The sequence below is a fragment of the Rhincodon typus genome, chromosome 31 (assembly GCF_021869965.1).
Source record: "Rhincodon typus isolate 14 chromosome 31, sRhiTyp1.1, whole genome shotgun sequence".
NCBI lineage: Eukaryota > Metazoa > Chordata > Chondrichthyes > Orectolobiformes > Rhincodontidae > Rhincodon > Rhincodon typus.
In genome coordinates, this window is record NC_063362.1 from 12336277 (window position 1) to 12357495 (window position 21219).

The 21219-nt window shown below is 40.9% G+C and overlaps 1 protein-coding gene across 1 annotated transcript in view; it reads right to left on the minus strand.

Annotated features, from left to right (window-relative positions):
• LOC109935092 (multiple epidermal growth factor-like domains protein 6) overlaps positions 1 to 21219 on the minus strand; it is a 407878-nt gene that overhangs the window by 50557 nt on the left and 336102 nt on the right. The window contains exons 13-18 of the mRNA XM_048615100.1: positions 20366 to 20533; positions 17089 to 17220; positions 13662 to 13790; positions 12824 to 12952; positions 9832 to 9966; positions 8234 to 8368 (exon numbers count right to left, since the gene is read on the minus strand). Coding sequence (XP_048471057.1) covers positions 8234 to 8368; positions 9832 to 9966; positions 12824 to 12952; positions 13662 to 13790; positions 17089 to 17220; positions 20366 to 20533 — 828 coding nt within the window. The remainder of the gene's footprint in view (positions 1 to 8233; positions 8369 to 9831; positions 9967 to 12823; positions 12953 to 13661; positions 13791 to 17088; positions 17221 to 20365; positions 20534 to 21219) is intronic.

The window sequence follows — 21219 nt, forward strand, 5'->3', positions numbered from 1 at the left end:
GACTTATACTGACTATTCACTGACAGTACATTGACAGAAATGGAGACAGAAAACTCAAGGAATGGAAGGGAAGAGTCACAGATGAACGATATTAAACTGAGAAATAAGTGGAAATTGGAAAAAAAAGGTATGATCTTTGATTGGAAAATCTTATTGACTCCGTCACCACAACCCACAATTTCCCCTTAATTCCACTTTCAACATTCAAAGAGACTACTTCCTCCATGATAGCCTGGTCCACTTCTTAACCATCTCCAAGGCTCTGTCCCCCTCCCATAGCATCTTTCCATACAAATGCAGGAAATGTAATACTGACACTTTTACCTCCTCTCTCTCACTGTCCAAAACCTCAAAGATTCCTTCCAGGTGAAGGATGTTTTATATGTCCTTCTTTCAATCTATTATACAATATTCGCTATCCACAATGTGACCTCCACACATTAGGGAGACCAAATGTAGATATAGGGTGACCATTCAGTCGACAAACATGACCTGAGCTTTGAGTGGCCCGTCATGTTAATTCTTCACCTTCCTCTCATGCTAACATCTTTGTCCTTGGTCTTCTGTACCGTTCCAGTTAAGCTCACATTAAGCTTATGCTCGAATCATACCACTTCATCTTTCGCTTTGGCACTTTATTCCTTTCTGGCCTCAACATCAAGTTCAACAATTTCAAAATCTAAGTCCTGCATGCCCCTTGACCATCTTGTTCCTTTCTCTTTGAATGTTTTGGTATTGCTCTTATTTTTGCTTACAGTCAGCAGCACAACCTGCTTTAGGCACATCTCTCATTTCTCTTTCTTTTATCACAACATTATCCCCTTAGTATTACAGGGACAAACTGTTCTGTTATTCAATCCCTCTTGTCTACTATTGTATTACAGATGGTCCTTTGTTATTGGCTCAAGCAACTCTTGCTCAAAACCTTTTATAACTAGTTCTGATGAAACATTACTGTGTTTCTCTCTCCACAGGTACAAACTGATCTGCTGTTTTGAGTGTTGTCTGTTTTTGTTTAAAACAGAACTAGGAGCAGGAATAAGCTATTCAGTCCCTTGGGTCTGCTGCATCACTCAATAGGATCATGGCTGAACTGATTGTAATTTCAAACTTCCATTCCCACCTACTCCCTTCACCCCTTACTTAACAAGAATCTAACAAAACAAAAACTGTTCTGAGGAAGGGTCACTCAACCAAAAATGTTAACTCTGATCTCTAATCCACAGATGTTGCCAGACCTACAGAGCTTTTCCAGCAATTGCTGTTTTTATTTCTGATTTCCAGTGTCCACAGTACTAACTGTGGTAACTAACTTTGCCTCAAAAATATTCAAGTATTTTCTTCCATCACCTTTTTAGGAAGAGAGTTCCAAAGACTCATGACAATCTGAAAGAAAATATTTCAGCCAATCTCTGTTTTAAAATCAATCAAATTATGGTCGCTGCTACCTTCACCATGTGATCATTAATGAATCGCATGTCATTGCACAATAGCAGGGCTAATATAGCCTCCTCTCTGGTTAGCTCCAGAACATGATGTTCTTAGAAAAAAGCCTAAAGATTTTTTATAAACTCTTCAGCGAGGCTACCTTTGCCAATTTGACTTGTTCCATTTAATTTGTAGATTAAAATATCCTATAATTATCACAATGTCTTTCTGGAAAGCTCTCATTATTTCTTCCTTTACACCCCAACCTATTGTGTGCTTATTGTGCAAGGTATCTGTATACCAATCCAGAACTAACTACTTGCCTTTATTATAATTTCTCATTTCAACTGAAATTGGAGATTACACCATCTTGAAGTCTGAATGCAAGTCATCTCTCTTGCATTAATACCATCATTAACCCTTCTACTTTTTCCTCGTCTCATATCATTTCCAAAGCCTGGTACCCTTCAAGATTTAGATCCCAGTTGTGGCTACCAGATCGTACTTATTCATTTCCATTTGTGCTCTAGTTTAATCTGTTTTGTTTCAACTATTTCCAGTTATGGCTACCAGATCGTACTTATTCATTTCCATTTGTGCTCTAGTTTAATCTGCTTTGTTTCAACTGCAACATGCATTCAGATACAGAGCCTTTGGTTTTGTCCTTTTACTGCCTTGTAAATGTTAATCTTATCCGTAAGTTGACTCAGATTCATACTGTTTACCTTTTCGTGTCATGGCCTGTTTACCTTTCTCTTCAGCCTTGACTCTACTCTTTGATTTACCACGTCTTCCCAAATTTGATCCTTGCTCCCACTATTCCCTAGTTATTCAGTCAGTGAGAGCATCGATTTCAGCACGGTTCATTTGGAGACTGTCCCATAGATACAGATTCCCCTCTCCCCCCATACTGGTGCCAGTTCCCTAAGAACTGGAACCCAAATCGCCCACACTAGTCTTTGAGCCACACATTCATCTCTCTAATATGATTTGCTCTGAAATGTTGACTTTTGGAGGTTCTGCTTTTTAATTTGGTGTTTATCTCCTTACAGTGACTATGTAGAATGTCACTCTTTGTCCCCCTCTCCCCATGTTGTATACCCTAATGGACCACAATGACTGGATTTTTCCCCTCTCACTGCAAGCTCCTCTGCAGTGTACCCTGCATCCTGGCAACGGGTTGTTGCTCACATCACTGTGCATGGAGCATGGAGACAGCAGAGAAGTATTCTGCATTTTGTCACAAATTTGCGTGCACAGATGCTTCTGCAACCTGTTGCAGCCAGCTGTTATCACGTGTTTGGGGGGGAGGGGATGCCGTGTGGAGGTGGAATCTTACATTATGAATCACTGGCTTGTTTTCGTTCAGACATTTTGTTACCATGCTAGGTAACATCATCAGTGAGGCCTCCGATGAAGCGATGTTGTCCTACTCCGCTTGGAATTTAAAATGTCCGGTCCGTTATTGCGAGTGGTGTCATTTCCGGTTTTGTTCTGTATGGGTTTGTATATGGGCCCAATTCTATATGTTTGTTGATTGCATTACAGGTTGAGAACCATGCTTCTAGGAATTCCCGTGCGTGTCTATGTTTGGCTTGGGCTACTACAGTTATGTTGTCCCAGTTAAACTGATGGCCTTCATTGTCCGAGTGTACTGATATTAAGGAAAGTTTGTTGTGTTCGTACGCATGGTGACGAAACGTCTGAACGAGAACAAGCCAGCTCGGTGAGCAATTTAACAACCTCACGCACAACCCGGCCTACAAATCTTTACTAAAACTTTAAATTATGAATCACGGTTATTTTTAAAAGACAAAGTCCTATGGCATTGCCTGCAAAAGTCTCAGCTTCTGGAGCAAACAGTGAGTTTCAGCTGCTGCATTGGAGGGATACCAAGGCTAGTCTATCTCTTTAATGCCAATGCTTTGTCTGATTTTAGTGATAGGAATTCCCTCTCCACTGACATTACGAGTCTAGCACATTCTCAAGGGGAGCTAGGAATAGTTAATAAATGCTGTCCCAGACAGCAACACGCACATCCCATGAATTAAGAAAAAATATTATAAACACTATTTTTAAAATTTTTCTTTAGATTTGATTTTGGAAGGGATTTCTGCATTTCTTAGAAAAGACACAAAATACTGGCATGCATTGCGAGTTGTGTTTGCACTCTTGCTGTACAAACAATGGGACAGGAAAGATAAGACAGAACGTTTGCCAGGGTGTGTGGGCAGAGTGTGATTCAACTAGCAATAGGTTGCTTATTAGTTTGTGCAACTGTGACCAGTTGTGGATGCCAGAGGTCATCAGACTGATGAGAATCTCTGATTGGTTCCTGGGTAGCTGAACAGTTGGTGTATGTGAAGAACACAGAGACTGAAGGTCTCCAGATTGCAACAAGCAGCATCTGTGTCTCTATCGCTCTGCAGTAAAAGTAACTGAAGCCTGAAGAAAACTGGTTATTTTTTCTCACCTGTTACTGTAAGCTGTTGCATTTACCTAGAAACAAAGAAACTTTATAATTACTGTACTAATCAATTTAAACCTCCTGCAAAGAAGTGAAAGAATCCAGAAAGGACATCAGTGAAAAGATCTTGGGAAGAAAAAGAAACATCTCATCAATTCCTTTGGACTGGTGCTATTGAACTGTGTTTCCCCAGTACATTTTCCTTCACCCATAACACCATTATGTTTTTGTTTGACTGTATGTATATTTGTGGAGAGGTTTAAAAGGGAATTAGAATTTCAATTAGTAAAAATAAATATTGTTAAGTTCAACTAGTAAAGTTGAAAATTGATAGTTCAGAATGTTTTTTAACTGGTAGCTGGACCGTATTTATTTGTAGTAAATGGTAGTTCTTGTTAAGTACAGGAGCCTGGTCAGTTTTTTCTATTAACCTGAATCCATCTGACAGGTAAATTGGGTACTTTGATTAAATCACTAACTTTTATGGTGACCCCAGAATAGAGGAGCCTGAGAATCAGTACAATTTCCCAAGTGGGTTGCACATAATGTTGTACTTAAGTTAAATTAAGCAGTGGATTATTGGAACATGATCTTGTAGATCTGAACCTATTGTAAAATCTCTGGGCAAAAGATCTTATCATGATCAGGCAAAACAAAAATAATGGATTGGCTTGTTTTAAATTGTCAAGTGTTTTGAAAAAAAGGAAAACATGGTGACTGTGCATTACATTCAAGACACACGTGCACAAGTCTTGTGTGTAAAGTACACTGTGCGTAGAGTAGATGATTCACACTTTAAATGAATTCTCAACTTGTGGATATCATTTCCAAGTTTGTATTTATTACATCTCCCTATATGCCCTAGTTAGAATAGAGGGGCTTTCTAGGCCACTTCAGAGCTTGGTTATGGATCACCAATGCAACTGTCAGGCTGGAGGCTCACAGATATTTATCAAACGATGGAGCAGACTCCAGGAATGAAGAGCCTACTCCTGTTCCTAATTCATATAAGACAGACTATATGAGTTTGGCAAGAACCAGTGGCATTTTTACAACAGTCTAAGAGCTTTCATCCCATGTATGTTGGTTTTACTTATTTCCAGATCTTTTGCAAAAGATTGAATTAAAATTCTTAATCGGCTGTAGTGCGGTTGGAACACTTGGATTATCAGTTCAGTATCTATGATACAGCATCAGTCGTCTCAGCACTTAAGATACAAGGTGGCAAAAATGGTGTTACTGTAAAATAATGACACGCGCACCTACCCCTTTTGTCTCTAATGCAAATGTTTCACCAAAGCTCCTAATACCAATGCAGTTAGTTGTTCAATCTTTTCCTGTCTTTTAAGGTGCTAGCCAGGCCTTAGTGGATAGCATGCTTACCTCTGAGTCAAAGTTGTGGATTCAAAGCTCACTCCAGAATTGAAGACATTATCTAGACTGACACTTCAGTTAGTACTGAGCAACAATGTACTGAGCTACATTGACAAAGGGGCTACCTTTCAATTGAGATATTGAACCAAAGCCCCGTCTGCACTCTCAGGTGGCTATTATAGATTCCATGGCACAATTCAAAAAAACAGAAGAGGTGGTTTTTCCCTCTTTTCCTGTCCAATACTTATCCCTCAAACAACACTACAACAAATAATCTAATCATTGTCTCATTGTTGTCTATGAGGCCTTTATTTTGTGCGAATTAGTTGCCACGTTTCCTATATTGCAACAGTGACCTTACTTCCAAAAGTGCTTCATTCACATGAAAGTACTTTGAGACATCTGGTGGTGTGAGAGATGCAATATATAAGGAAATCTGTTCTTTCTTTCATACATTCAATCATTGGCGAGAGTGGGGGGGTGTGTAGGTGAAGATATTGAGCAGAATTTCCCTTTCCCCTTATAAGAAATACGCCCAACAAAATAGTCTTTCAGAAAACTGAAATCAGACCATTTGAATTTAACCATATTTCTCTCCAAGTCAAATTACATGCTGTAATTTCCTACGTATCTGTCAATGGTGTTGAAAACACTGAACTTCATTGTCCTCTCCACTGGTGTCTGCAAAAGAGTGACTGAGGGAAGGTAATGCCTGTTTGAATCACTCCGTTAATTTTAAACTTGAGATATTGCCTGTCTGTGCTGTCAGTATACTGACGTACCAAATGGCAAATGATTCCAATCTGTATATAGTGCATCCCAGGGAAACTAACGAATCCATAGCTCAAGTTTACATTCAGTCTTACTATTAGCATACCAATCTTATTAGAAATGGCACACTGGTAAGGGTTGATGCAAAGGTTCCAAGCCTTTAAAGTCATTTAGGAAATCAACACACACTGTTGACATCAATCACTGTGGGCAAGACCAGGTATGTAGTCTGGATTATTACAGAGTACAGCTCCCCGACAATGAAGTAAGAATTCCCCTCAGCATGATGGGGTGAATCTGTGATTCATAATTCCCCTGTGGGAGTGCAGGTCAGAGCTAAGGCTACAGTGTTGAAGTTCTGATTATCTGGCTCTTGCACCAAGCTAACAGAATATTCTGTTGGGGGCTGTGCAGCAATGGATCACTCTTTGCAATCCCACCTCTGAGTCAGGAAGTTACAGTTTCGAGACTCGCTCCAGAGACCTGAACACGAGCTCTAGGCTGATAATTCAGTGCAGAAGTGAGAGGGCGCTGCACTGCTAGAGCTGCCTTCCAGACGAGATGCCAAACCAAGCTCTCTCAGGTCAATGCAAGAGATCTCAAAATAGGATAATTCTCCCAGTTTTCTGGATCAATAGTTATCCATCAGTCATACCTAAAGCAGATTATTTGGTCATTATCTCATTGCTGTGAACAGGAGATTGCTGACTACAAAATGACGGCAGCGATTCCAACATTACAACAGTGATCACTACCCTTCAAAAGGACTTCTAGTTGGTGACATCCTGAGGTGGTGAATGGCGATATATATTCCTGCAACCTCTTTCTTTCAACCCAGCATCACTCCTGCTGTGTCCTGGCATGTGAATATATTTTGTTTTTTGTTATTTGGGATGAAAGTGTGCATATGTATAGAAAGAAAGAGTGACCAGTCCCATCACCGTATGACAGAGTATCCTTTTCCTCCATCAGCCTCTTTAGGAGAGATCAGATTGAATCCTGTTTTATGGATTTGCTTTGTTCCTGAGTATTAGATGAGAGTTTGAGAGTTTTCAAACTGTTTTCACAGCAATCTGCCTCTTCCGTTTTCAGCAATATACAGATAATTATAATTGCTTTGAACTCTCCTTTGTTCCCCTAAGCTGCAAATTCCTCTGCCCTCTGTTCTTTTTTCATCTCTGTTCTTGGAGTTAAGACTTGTTGCATCATCTCCTACTTTAATTCAACTTATTCCAGCTTCTCAAAAATGTCCTTTGCGCCTGCTTTCGCAGGCTTTCAGAACCCAAGTACAGAGTCACCCAGTCACTACTTCGTGGATCTAATGTTATTGCCCTGTTAAAGGAAAAAGGGAGGAAATAAGAAGCAGAGATAGTAGGAACTGCAGATGCTGGAGAATTTGAGACAACAAGGTGCAGAGCTGGATGAACACAGCAGGCCAAGCAGCATCATAGGAGCAGGAAGGCTGACGTTTCGGGCCTAGACCCTTCATCAGAAAAGGGGGAGGGGAAGGGGGTTCTGAAATAAATAGGGAGAGAGGGGGAGGCGGATAGAAGATGGATAGAGGAGAAGATAGGTGGGGAGGAAACAGACAGGTCGAAGAGGCGGGGATGGAGCCAGTAAAGGTGAGTGTAGGTGGGGAGTTAGGGAGGGGATAGGTCAGTTCAGGGAGGACGGACAGGTCAAGGGGGCGGGATGAGGTTAGTAGGTAGGTTAGTAGGTAGGAGTTGGGGGTGGGGCTTGAGGTGGGAGGAGGGGATAGGTGGGAGGAAGAACAGGTTAGGGAGGCGGGGACGAGCTGGGCTGGTTTTGGGATGCGGTAGGGGGAGGGGAGATTTTGAAGCTTTCACAAGCCCGAAACGTCAGGAAATAAGAAGCAATTTCTTTGGGCATGAACTGTTAAATCTGGAGTGCCCTGTCTGAAAAGGAAGGTGGAAGCACATTTAGAAGTAACTTTTACAAAGGTAATTGGATATAGACTTGGAAAGGAAAAGCTTACAAAACTAGGGAGAGAGGGAAAGGATGTGGGACTACTGGAATGCTCTTTCAAAGAGCCAGCACAGGTACACTGAGCCAAATGCCTCTTTCTGTGATGTTTGATTCCCATTATTCCGTTCAAGTTTGGTGATGTTAAGAACCTTGACCTATATTTCTCATTTTTAAAATTATTCTTAAAATGTGGAAAATTAAATGTACCTTGACTGCAGTTCCTTCCGTGATATCCCTTAGGACATAGAATCTCGCACTCGCCAGTCACATGGTCACAGGAAACACCGACTGAGCAGCTACATTTGGTGTTACATCCAACTCCATAATAGCCATGATCACACGCTTTTAGACAAGAGGTAAGGGGAAAAAAGAAGGATACATCTTTAATCAATCCAAGATAACATATATTCATCTTCACTTTTCCATGATTATCCAGGCAGGTATCCAGCTTTTTTTTTGAAAATGATCCCCAAAAAAGAAAGCTAACTATGTAGATGAATGGTTATCACTATTTCAAGTAAGATTTTTTTTAATTGAAATGCTTGTTCATTATTTTTGTAAAATTATAACAATAAAGAGGGTATGGAGGTGAATTTACTGCCTTCGTTATACTGAGGACACAAACTTGGCTTGTGTACACTTAAGTTCAGAGATTGAGAAGTGATCTAAATCGAAGTATTTAAAATGATTAAAAGGAATCGATAGTGTAAATATGATGAAAACCATGAGATCGCATAGCTTTAAAATAAGAACATGACCCATCAGAAGTAAGATTAGAAAGAACTTCTTAGCCAAAAGTACTGCAAAAATCTAGCACTTAGCCCTACAAATGAAGCTGTTTGGACTGTGATCCACAAACTTTTATTGGGTAAAGATTAAAAGGGATAATGTACAAAGGCAGTTAAATGGAGCTGAGGTACAGATTAGCTATTATCCAAATGAATTACCAAACAGGTCTGAAATGCTGAATGGTTTCTTCCTGTTCATTTGAGCTCTTCCCCAAACGTTTTCAAACAGCTCTCCATTGTTCTTACACAGCAGTTAATGCAGTGTGGTTTCAGATTGTTAAATCATTGCAAAATTCTTGAAAGGATAAGCAGAGTAGAAAGGATGATTCCCTTGGCTGTGGGGCCTAAGAGTGTCAGTCCATAAATAAAAGGCAAGCCTTTTAGAAGTGAGCTGAGGAGGAATCTCTTCCATCAGAATCTTTAGAATTCGCCATTCCAAACGTTGTTGAAGCTCAATCAAGCATGAGCTTGAGAGATTTCTAGTGACTGATGATGTGAAAAGTTATGAGGACATTGTGGGAATAAGGCTTTATGGTCAAAGATTAGCCACGATTCAGAATGGTGGAACAGGCTCAAGGGGCTGAATGGCCTACTCTTGCTCCTATATTGCTATACATTCCTTCCTTTGTATAAACATGCACTTTTTGAAACACAGTAAATTAACAGGAAGCAAAAGGAATGTTATGTATTATCAACAGCCTTCAATTTTCAGCCCAATTTTTAAGTTGATGATTACAACCATGGACATTTTTAACCACTAAAGGAGGCAATTTGGCCCATTGGTATCAGTTGCAGCTATCTGCTGGCACAATCAAACACAAATTCCACTGTCCTTTCTAGAAGAGCAATTCCAGAGTGCTGGAGTAGAGGAGAGATAGCCCTCCACATTACCACTCGGGTTCCACAAACATTTCTTGATCCTAGAAACCCACAGGCCATTGTGTTTCAGGGAATGTTTGATCCCTTTTGCTAAACCTTCAAACTCTCAATTAACCTTCTCAATGATTGGGTACTCACCTTTATGGCAAGTGTTACCATGATAACCAGGTTTGCAAGTGCAGCTTCCATCCTTGCGGCTACACTCCAGTGTGTTGCGCTGGTCACACTGACACACATTCGAACAGCCAGGCCCATGGGTCCACTTTGGACAAGCTGATACAGCACAGTAGTAGAACAAAGAAATGGTTAGCAACTTTACATTATGATTAAAAGACACTGAGATCTACTTGAAGACCACAAGTAAAAACACTTCAAGCAACTTACATTACAAGCTTAAATCCAAATCAGTAAAATAAGTGAGAAAAAGGAGTGATATTTGTGATTCCTTTATTCATTCACGGGATGAGGGCATCGCTGGCTAGGCAGCATTTATTGCCCATCCCTAAATGCCCAGAGGGCAGTTAAGAGTGAACCACATTGCTGTGGGTATGAAGTCACATGTGGTCCAGACCAGGTAAGGATGGTAGGTTCCTGACCTAAAAGGACATGAGTGAACGAGATGGGTTTTTCCCAACAATCAATAATGGATTCATGGTCATCATTAGACTCTTAATTCCATATATTTATTGAATTCAAATTCCACCACCTGCCATGGTGGGATTTGAATCTGGGTCTCTGGATTAACAGTCCAACATAATCCCACTAGGCCATCGCCTCCCTTGTGATTTGAATGATGAACTTGATTTCAATAAATCTCAGACCAAAAAACCACGAAAGCTTTCAGATTACGAGTTCTCGAAGGCCCTTAATGGAAGGTGCCTGCAATCCTTACCAAGTCTGACCTTCATGAGAGTCCAGTCCCTCATCATGTCATTGACTATGAATGCACTTTGAGCAACTAAGAATGGGTATTAAATGCTAATGTTGCAACTAAATGGGTTCCCCTCCAGAGACTTGAGCACACCATTGTAATGCTGAAGGAGTACTGCACTGTTGAAGGTGCCATCATTCAGCTAAGAGGTTAAACTGAGGTCATCTCTGCCTTCATAGATGACTGTGAACGATCCTACAACACGTTTCCAAAACAAAAACAGAACATGGGAGTTCTCCCTGATGTTCTGGCCAATATGTATTCTTCAAGCAACATCAGGGAGAACAGATTTTTTTTTTACTATTATCACTTTGCATTTTGAGGTTGTTTGCTCTGCATACATTGTTGTAATATAGGAGTTATGACAACCAATGGCAATGTTTCATATTCTCTGGAGTTTAGAAGAATGACAGGCAACGTAGTTCAAAGTTCTGAAGGATCTTGATAAGTTGACACAGTCTCAGAATAAGGGGATGATCAGTGAGGGTGGCACAGCGCCAGGGACTTGGGTTTGGTTCCAGTGACTGTTGAGTGGGTTTCCACCAGGTGCTCCAGTTTCCTCCCCCGGTCTAAAGATATGCAGGTTAGGTGGATTTATCATGTTGTTTCATTGCCCTGTAGTGTCTAGGGATGTATAGGTGTATAGGCTATGTGCATTAGCCATGACAAATGTGGGGTTATGGGGATGTGAGGCAGGGAGCTGGTCTGGGTGGGATGCTCTTTGGATGGTCAGCGGAGACTCAATGGGCTGAATGGTCCCTTTTCAAAGTGTTGGAATTCTATGATTGAGTTGAGAAGACATTTCTTCACTCAAAGAGTTATAAATCTTTGGAACCCCCTACTCCAGAAGTTTGTGAAGTCTCCATCTTTGAATATATACGACGCTGGGATAGACAGATGTTTGGTCTCTCAGGGAATCAAGGGATATAGTAAGCAGGGGCAGGGACATGGAGATGAAGCTCAAGTCCACCAAGATCATACAGAATTGTGAAAGAGCCTTGAAAGACCATCTGATCTATTCCTGTGCCCAGTTCTTGTGTTCCTGTGTTTCAAACATACTTCACTAGTAACACTGAGAAGTCCCAAGGTCATGAAAAACTCGACAGGAAAACAATATTTTTCCTTGCTTCTTGCAACCTTGACACAACAATAAACCTCAACTTTTTACTGTGAAATCATTCATTTGATGCCACTGTTCAAACGTGATTGCTTTATAACTGTCTGTACAAGAGGCCCCTTGTTGGTGTGGGACACTCTTGTACCATTGCCAAACCAGCTGGCAACCACATTCACCTCAGTAAAACAGCCTTCAGGAAAGTCCAATAAACATTACATCCTTTGATCTCCAGGCCCAGCCAACAAAGAACCCGTTCCTACTTCTCAACAGAACTGCCAACCCAAACCACACTCTACCAGGCTGGATGGACACTTGCCAGGTGCCATAGCACCTAGGCACAACCAAAACTGACTGGCAACTTACGGTCCAGGAGATTCAGCTGTTGCTGAGTAAGGGTCAGTTTTGTTTGATGCTGAATGAAGTAATGAGGTGTAAGAAGTCAAAGTGACTGCTCAGAAACAAGGCTGATTTGGAAGCCCCACTAAGCATCTGAATCCAGGCCACAGTAGTGAAAGAACATTGTTTTAGCTGACGTTGCCACCTACAGAGGTAGCATATTTGCCAGCTGGACTTAAAGGTCTTCATCGAATTGAATTTGGATTCCAGTGGTTACAAGTCTGCAGAACTCTGCAAGCCAAAATTGACCACCACCTGGTGTTGCAAGCAAATAATAGCATGTTTGTACCAATAATAAGTGGCTTACAAATAAGAAATTTTGAATGACATAGAGCAAGTCAGTTATTTTTTTCAAATTACATTTCTTTCCTGTTTAAAAGATGGGTATCTTCCTGTAGACTCCTGCATCCTGTGACTCACCCTGCTCCCTGGATATAAGGGTTTCCATCTTAACAGGTCTCCAGCAAAAGGTATCTCAGTGGAGGGGTACCCAATACCTGGTCAGCATCTTTTGCCAACAACACTGTTAGTTATATAGTGTGTTGTTCGTATGTTGTCTATTACTGAGCTTTGGCAATACCATCCTGCAGGGGCACAGGCCATATGATAGTTTCGTTAGTTGGCACAATTCAATGACCAGGAACATGATTTGTATTTTCGTCAGCGGCAAAGCTCTCCCAACTTACGTAAGTGGCAGAAACGTCCATAAAGGCCAGGATCGCAGAGACAGGCTCCATAGATGCGGTGGCAATGCCCATTGTTGGCGCAGTTGCATTTCTTGTTGCAGGTCTTTCCATATAATCCCTTGGGGCACCCTAAAGAGGAAGGTAGTCAGTCTTGGGAATCAACCAGTTTTATTTTGAAACAAATAATGACAAACTTTTAACACAAATATGATCAGCCACACATGGAAGGTATGGGAAATGAGGGGAAGTGTGCAGATCATCCAGATTGGAGGCGCGAATGAGGGCAGGGTGTAGAAGTGATCGGAAAAGAATTACAACTATATCTCTTTCTCCCTCTCTGCCACCGAGTCTACTAAGAATTTCTGAAATTCTTCCACCATCTCCAAGAACTGAAAATTAATTTCCTTGGCACTGCACAAGTGACCCAAGAGAAAAACCATAGAGGAATTAAATAGAAGTGACTTTAAAAATTTCTTTCAGCAGTCTTGTTTATTAAACACAAAATATTGAAAATAGGGCAAATGGCTTCTCTATGGGCAGTTAAGATTGGATAATGAAGAAACTATACATTTTTCAATTGGCTGAGAGAGATGGGAATGTACCTGGAAACTGGGCCAATGACAGGACAGTAAGATCAGGATAGTTTGAGACAAGAGGTCTTGTGTTGAAACCTCTAAAAATACATCCAACCCAAGTTGGCAAGACTTTAGGGTTTCTGTTGAGGCCACAGTGAGATTAAAGTCACAACAGCACTTCATCTCTGGCCTCACCATTACTTTTGCTGTGGAGGTGAATGTTTATCACAATAAAGCATCTCATCAAACACAAGTCAGCGTACCATCCTCACACATCTCGCCACCAACTCCTGGAGGGCAGCGGCACTTCCCAGTCCGTGGATCGCATGTTGCACCATTCTTACACTTACACAGGAAGCTGCAATTTTTGCCAAATGTTCCCTCCGGGCAGGCTGGAAAAAAGGAAGAGAGAGGACAAAGAATTGCTCACTAAGAACAATGTGCACAATTGGGCAGAGAGAAACAAAAATAAAGGGCTGGAGACAATGTTTTATTTATTCACAGGATGTAGGCGTTAGTGGCAAGACCAACATTTTTATTGCCTAATAGTAAGAACAATAAATGTGCCAACACCGTATTAAACAGCGCCTGTTACATCTGGTTGGCACTTTATAACGTACACTCTGTTGACTTATTGGCTCAGTTGCCGGCCCTCTGGTCTGGGTTCAAGTTCCAATTCAGGATTTGACTGCACAGTCTAGACTGAAGCCACCAGTGGTGCATTGTTGCAGTCTGATAGGAATTAAAGAAATAAAAACGCATGAAGAAATAAATGTTTGCAATTATGCAACATCTTTCACAATGTCAGAACATCCCAAAGTATTTAACAGCTACTGAAATAGTAAAGTATCACTGTTGTAATCTGGGAAACACAGCAAATTCTTAAACAGGAATGGTAATTACTAAATAATCTGTTTCAACGATGCTCTCCGAGAGTTATATTTGCCACGACCTCAGCAAGAATTCAAGGTTTCTTTGAAATATTTGTCCTCAGGGACAGATCTGTACCTATCTGAGAGAGCTAAATGAAACAGAATTTTTCTTCTTTTCTTTCTCTTATCCATATTCTTCATATCTCAGATGTTTCATCTCTCTATCATTTGCATTCTCTCCCTCTTTCATTTTCTGCTCCTTTCTAAGTAACATTGGAAAGTGGACAGATGGATGTCAGGTTTAAGACTGGACCTGAGACACATTTGCCCTCAGAGAAATTGCAGAAAATAACATAATGTTATTTGGGCAAAAGAGTTTGACAAGAAGTGTCAGCATCCTGCTGCATTTACCAAAAAAAAAGAGGTGTTTCAACATTCTTCAATCTTAGGAGTTTGGACTCATAATCCTAAATAAATGGGGAAACACAGATCCGAACAGGAGCCAAACCAGTTCTGGTGTAATGAAATAATGCAGAGCAGCAAATATCTTTAATAGGGGAAATCTGTGTAGTCACAACCAACCAGTACCAGTCTCATGTCCAGTTCTTACTACTTCACGTTGCTGTGAACAAGACTTCTTCAAAGACACAGAGCTCAGTCTTGGATTAGTCATTATAGAAATTACTATTAGTTACAATGATATCCAGGCTTTACTTTTATTATTACCAGATGCATGTAATAATCAGTGAGTTCATTTATATCACTAGTTACAAGGAGAGTCTGAATATTATCATTATTACTATGAGCTATCAGTGCAATTTCAGTTAGTTAATATTAGTTACCAGAAGAATCAAAATTCCTCCCATCCCAATTTTCCAGCGATTGGCTGATTAGAAAGGAATATGTTGTTTGATTCAAAGAGTTCTGAGGAAGGGTCACTGGACGCAAAACATTAACTCTGAATTCTCTTCACCGATGCTGCCAGAACTGCGGAGTTTTGTCAGCAATTTCTGCTTCTGTGACATATTTGTTTGGTTGTTTGTAATGGGCAGAATACAGACTATGCTCAACCAGCCAAACCTTCCAAAACTCAAAACAAAACGTCAACTGTAAGATGTGATTCCATGGCTGGGAATTACTTGGTGAATAATTCCGAGTATGCTAATAGCTACACTAACAACCAATTTGAAGTAATCAGTCAAACTTGGTATATGGCTCATTTACACTCACTAGAATTGATATACATTTTAATGCAGGATCTCATTCCCTGAAAACAAAATATACACGTTTATGCCTTACACCTTTTTGAATTTCTTGAGTTTGAGGGGCCCACAGTTTTCCATTTCTTTCAATGCCTTGTCTAATCAATTTGCCAACCAATCAGTAGCCTATTTTCCTGTCTCCAATGGCCTGATGCTATTCTTATTTCTTATGTTTCTATCGAGTCCAATAAATATTGTAAACAACAGAGTAGAATTGTATAGAACTTTCCAACCCAAATACAGGCTATTTAGCTCAAGTGGTCTATGCTAGTGTTCATGTGATTAAACGTCATATGATCAGCAATAAAATGATCAGCTGTCACATGTTTAGAACGTCATATAGTTCAAAACTGTTGGGAACGCCTCAAATCAGAGCTGAAAACATCAATAAAATGCTACCGTGGTACAGCTGACATTGGTCTAATTGATAGAGATTGATTGCAACAATTGCACAACAACTCCATTATCATCACATCGCTGCCAAATTCAGATGTTCTTACAAAGAGTTGCAGCTTGGTATTTCCAGTCGCGATTCACACATGCCAGTGGTAGTGGTTGATACTTCTTTTGTCTCAATGAAATAGCATCTACTGTGTAGTGAATTACTTCTGGAATTCTAATTGCTGGAAATGTGCCTGTCGTGAGTCTGTGGTGAAGTAAATTCTCCCAAACATGCAACATGTCCTCACCAAAGTGATCGCTTGCTAGCCATCTTATAAACAGCATTCCTTGCATTAACTGTTTTAAACTCCTGGTGATCAATTTAACTTCTTCAGAGTAAGGCAGGCATTTCTTTTTTAAAATCTATTTTAAAAAGAATGAGCTTCCCGGATGGTACTGAGAATTTTCAGCCTCACTGATCCAGTGCAATCTTAATAGGTGGGGTGGTGAGACTTAACTAATCATAATTTTATACAAGAATTAGCTTTGTGGCCCGTGAAGTTGAGATGGGGATGACGATACTTGCCAGGAGTCCCCATTCTTAATTGCAAGCCAGTGACATTTGCTGAAATTGTGGATGTCAGATAGGAACAGGTTTGGCTTAGCTTGGGTTGCAATGCACTGCACTGTCGAATTCCCCACAAATGCAAGGTTTCCACAACAGGGAGGATACTGGAAGAAAGCTAAAACTCCAACTAGAGTTTGTATCTTCAAGAGAGGTCAGCAGTGAGGACTGTGGAAAATCACTTGTAGAATGCATTTATTTCCATTTCCTCTCATGGTTGGATCTCACTGTGCTTTGCAGTATCAGTTCAAGGTCTCCACTGCTCCTACCAAAATGACCACCTGCAAATCCAGAAGGTGGATGGAGTTCACCCTACGGAAAACCAGGCAAGAAACTCCAATCACGGACTCACTTCCAACAATCGTAGTGTCACTGCGAGTTGAGATTCCCAAGCACATTGAGGATAGCTTGAAGCTAAATTTGTCCTAAGGTTGTTTTTTTGATGGTGCCATGCAGCAGAATCATTTGTAGCTCCCACGTCTACAAACTAACATTGTCTGCACATGGCTCAAAAACACACTTTAATACAAATACTTGAGAGTTTACTTACTCTGGTTACACAAGATTCCAGTCCAACCTTCTGGGCAAATACATCCATCACGTGCTTCGTTGCAGATGCCACCATTCCTACAGTCCTCACACAACAAGCTGCAGTCATGTCCAAAGCTCCCGTCCCAGCACACTGTGAACAATATCCAGATAGTTATACAAGCAGATCCAATATACAACTCCAGCTGGATATTATAATATTGTATTATCCCTCCAGACCCAGTACAGAATTCCATCAGGACACTGTGGAAGCCTGCCATATCCAAATTACTGATCACCCTAAAACAATTCCATGAACATCTGTCTACTCCACCTAAATCATTACCATCTTCCAACTCATTCAGGTTTACTTCAGAACTGTCTCCATCCTTGCTCAACCATTGCGTGACCTTCTTCCTAACCCTGCAAATGAAATTCATCAAAACGCATCTGCCTACACTTCTCAACCCACTCTTTTGCCATCTCTCAAACACTCCAAAGCCACTTCATTATTAACCAGTGCTTTTTCTAACCCCGTTTTAATTCTGTCTCCATCTCCCTCCACAATCGTTCAATTACTATCTCTCAGCTGAAATCAACTCCCCAAGCATCCTCTGTCCCTTTAGACCATCCCCAATGCATTTAAAGTTATTCAGAAGCCAAACTGGTTCCCTTTTCCCTTCCTAAAATTCTAAAAGATAACCCATGCGAAGTCTGAAAATTAGTTACTTCTTTGCTTCTGGTGATCAAGAGAAATATTTGTACGAACAGTGACAAATGGTGGTCCTTCTGAGGAGTTCACAGATTCAGTTGCAGGTTCTTACATCCAAAATCCATTGCTGAATTCACATATTTTTTGGATGCATGTTAGTTTCAAATTATTTTGGAGGGTTTCTCGCCATGAGGCCTAGTGAGATCTCTCACCATTTCTTACCAAACCCACATCATTAACTATCTACCCCACACCTATGCTGCCCCTCTCATCTGGTTCTAGCTCCGTCCAACCAGGTGTCATTCCCAGAATATTTCAACACTTCCAGGATATCCTGGAATTAACCAGCATCCCCGGTGCTGTAGTGATTTCAAAAGGCTGCTGTGCAACCAAATAAGTGCTTTTAGTCCAGAGTTGCTCTGCACAGTTGCTGGCATCTAACCTGGACATGGGAGATAATGAAAACCTGCCAACACAACAGAACATCCTCTTCTCCCAGGAATGACAGTGGAGGTCACCACATTACAGCAGGCCATCCTGGCCCAAGGCTGTAACCCAGGCCATCCTGGCTCAAGGCTGTAACCCAGACCAGTGGCCCAAGGCTGTAACCCTGGCCAGTGAAGTCTCAGCTGTGATGTGGTGAGTTGCCCACCATTTGGCTCCTCACCTTTTAGCTGGAGTGGATCCTGATCCTGATCACTTCAAGGGACTGGTTTCGCAGGCTACCCTTGATACACTGAACTGGGACTCCTCAACAAAGGCTAATGTCCCTTGACTTGACTGAGCCCTGGTGATAAGCATGACGAGCTTCCTGGTTTTGTATCTGTGCTAAACAGCACGGCAATACAGCAGCACAATGGACCTGGTATCTCTGGCTGAGGGGGCCAAGCGCAAAAAGGCGAGGCAAGTAAATGCAAGGCATGAATGCTGTGAGCATTCAAGTAGTATCAGTGTGAGTGAACATAAGAATATAAAAAAAACTAGGAGCAGGAATGGGCAACTCAGCCCCTTGCGCCTGCACCATCTTTTGACATAATCACAGCTGATCTCATGATGAGCGTTATGACAGCAAGAGAACAGGCTGAAGATGCAGCCTGGTACAATTCATGAACTGGCTCCATTTTTCCCTGAGCACTCAGTATCCTTGCTGCAGTATTACAATGATAGCACCCTGGGTGTAGCATTGAAATGAAGAAGCGTCCTGTAAATGGATTGTATATGTGCCATGAGGGTCCTTAAAGGCTGGCACATGTCAATGATCATGGATTTGGGGTGCATGTGGCCAGTGCCATTGAGGGTTCCCTGAAATATTGATGCCCAGTGTCTAACATGGAGGATTTTTGGGGCAAGTAGCAAGCTGAAGTAGCCAGATACCCACTCTGACTTCCACATCGAGAATCTAGATATCTAGTCTTCTTCATGAGGAGGTGCTGGTGTTGGACTGAGGTAGACAGAGTCAGAAATCGCACAACACCAGGTTACAAAGGAGCAGTGCTCCAAAAGCTTGTGATTTCAAATAAACCTGTTGGACAATAACTTGGTGTCATGTGACTTCTGACTTATTTGCTTTATGCATTTGACAAGATAGGAAACTGCATATGAGGTGAGATGTGCAGTTAATAATGTTGTTAACAAGAAATAATTCCCATTAATGGGCAACTTGCCACTGTTGTGAGAATCTCGCCTCGATACTCAGCAGTTGCATAAACATTGCTACTCTCTGTGTTGAGATAGGCCTTGCTGGATTTCCTGTCAGATTCTGCTACAAACCTTGCCAATAGCCCACATTGTTAAAATCCCTATAAGATTCTGCCCCATATGTCAGACCAACAAATACACTCACAATACTCAGAAGCTCAGTCACAAACCTGCTATTGTGCTAAATCCTATCCAAAATTGATCAAAGCAGAAGTCCTGTACATTTATTACAAAGACATTAAGTATATACTGCCATATGTATTTGGGGACATAGTCATTAAAGCAACAGTTAATAGTTCACGAATTGCAGAAACACAAAAAAGATGAGCCAGGTATGGAAGGTTTGAGTTAGAAAGAAAGGCTGGATAAGCTGGGACTTTTTCCACTGGAACGTAGGAGGTTGAGAGACGACCTGATAGAAGTTTATAAAATAATGAGAGGTATAGATAGAGTTAATGAGGGTTGTCTTTTCCCTAGGAAGGTGATTTCAAGACTGAAAAGACATGAGGGGCAATTTTATTTTTAAAAAAACAGAGGGTGGATGTGGCTACAATTACAACTTTTAAAAGACATTTGGATAAGTACATGAATAGGAAAATTTGGAGGGATATGGGCCAGGAGCAGGCAGGTGGGACTAATTTAGTTTGGGATTATGTTTGGCATGGACTGGTTGCACCGAAAGGTCTGTTTCCGTGCTGTATGAGTCTTTGACTCTGCTACACATAATTTCGCAATCTTCAAAATATTAACATACATATGAGCTACTGAGCAGGTAATTGTTTCCTTCAAGAATTATTGCATTAGTAAAAAGCACTGATACCCACCCCTTGCAAAACTCAGATTGTCAGAGGAGTTTACATAGAATTCACAGCACTGACGATGGTCTCACCAAAGCTCTGTGACAGGGTGAATTCTCCTCGTGCTTCCCCTTCCCCAGTTTCTTCATTCTCCTCATCAAATAACTCGGTAAATTCTTCTCCATGGTAGAAGCTCACCTCAGGAATGTGTCTTCCAAATCCAGGCTGGCCACTGAGTGCCTCCACTGGGTCATCCAGAGCTGAAAAAGAGAAAAAAAGTCAAAATACACAAAACAAAGAGGTACATTTCAGAGACATCTTGTCAATTGCTCCTCCAATCCATCCTCAGAGAATCTCAACTCACTATTGTACATCTATTCCACAAGGAACTTCCAATAAAAGACAAAAGTTCTCATGGATAAAAATATAAAACAATGTTAGATGATTTATGCAAACATTTTTTAATACTTTACACATAGAGGAGTGCCATAGCAATGAATCTAAATCCCAAAGTTAAAAAAAAATCCAACACACAATTCTCATAACTGAATTACTTTCTGCATCAAATGTAAAAATAGTTTTCTCTTGAATGTGTCACCATTATTCTTTGGCACTGCTCTATTCCAAATATGAATCACCACTTTTTAAAGCAATTAAATCTAAGCTGCTTGTTCATCTTGCTTCTGCTGAGTTTGAATGCAAGTCACCTCGTTCAGTCTATGATTATGTTAAATATATTACTATAGTGCCATTCATCAAGATTCCTCTTCCCTACAGTTACATTTTCACTTGAAAGAACATGAGGAGATGATTCCTCTCCTTGGAACAGATTTCTGGTGGGGCTTGACTCTTTCTGCACTAGCTCTGACCCTATAATTACGTTGGGGATCATTTCATCTGCTTCATCAAAGAGTTTACTCTGCAAAGCTGAGAAAGAGGATGGCCA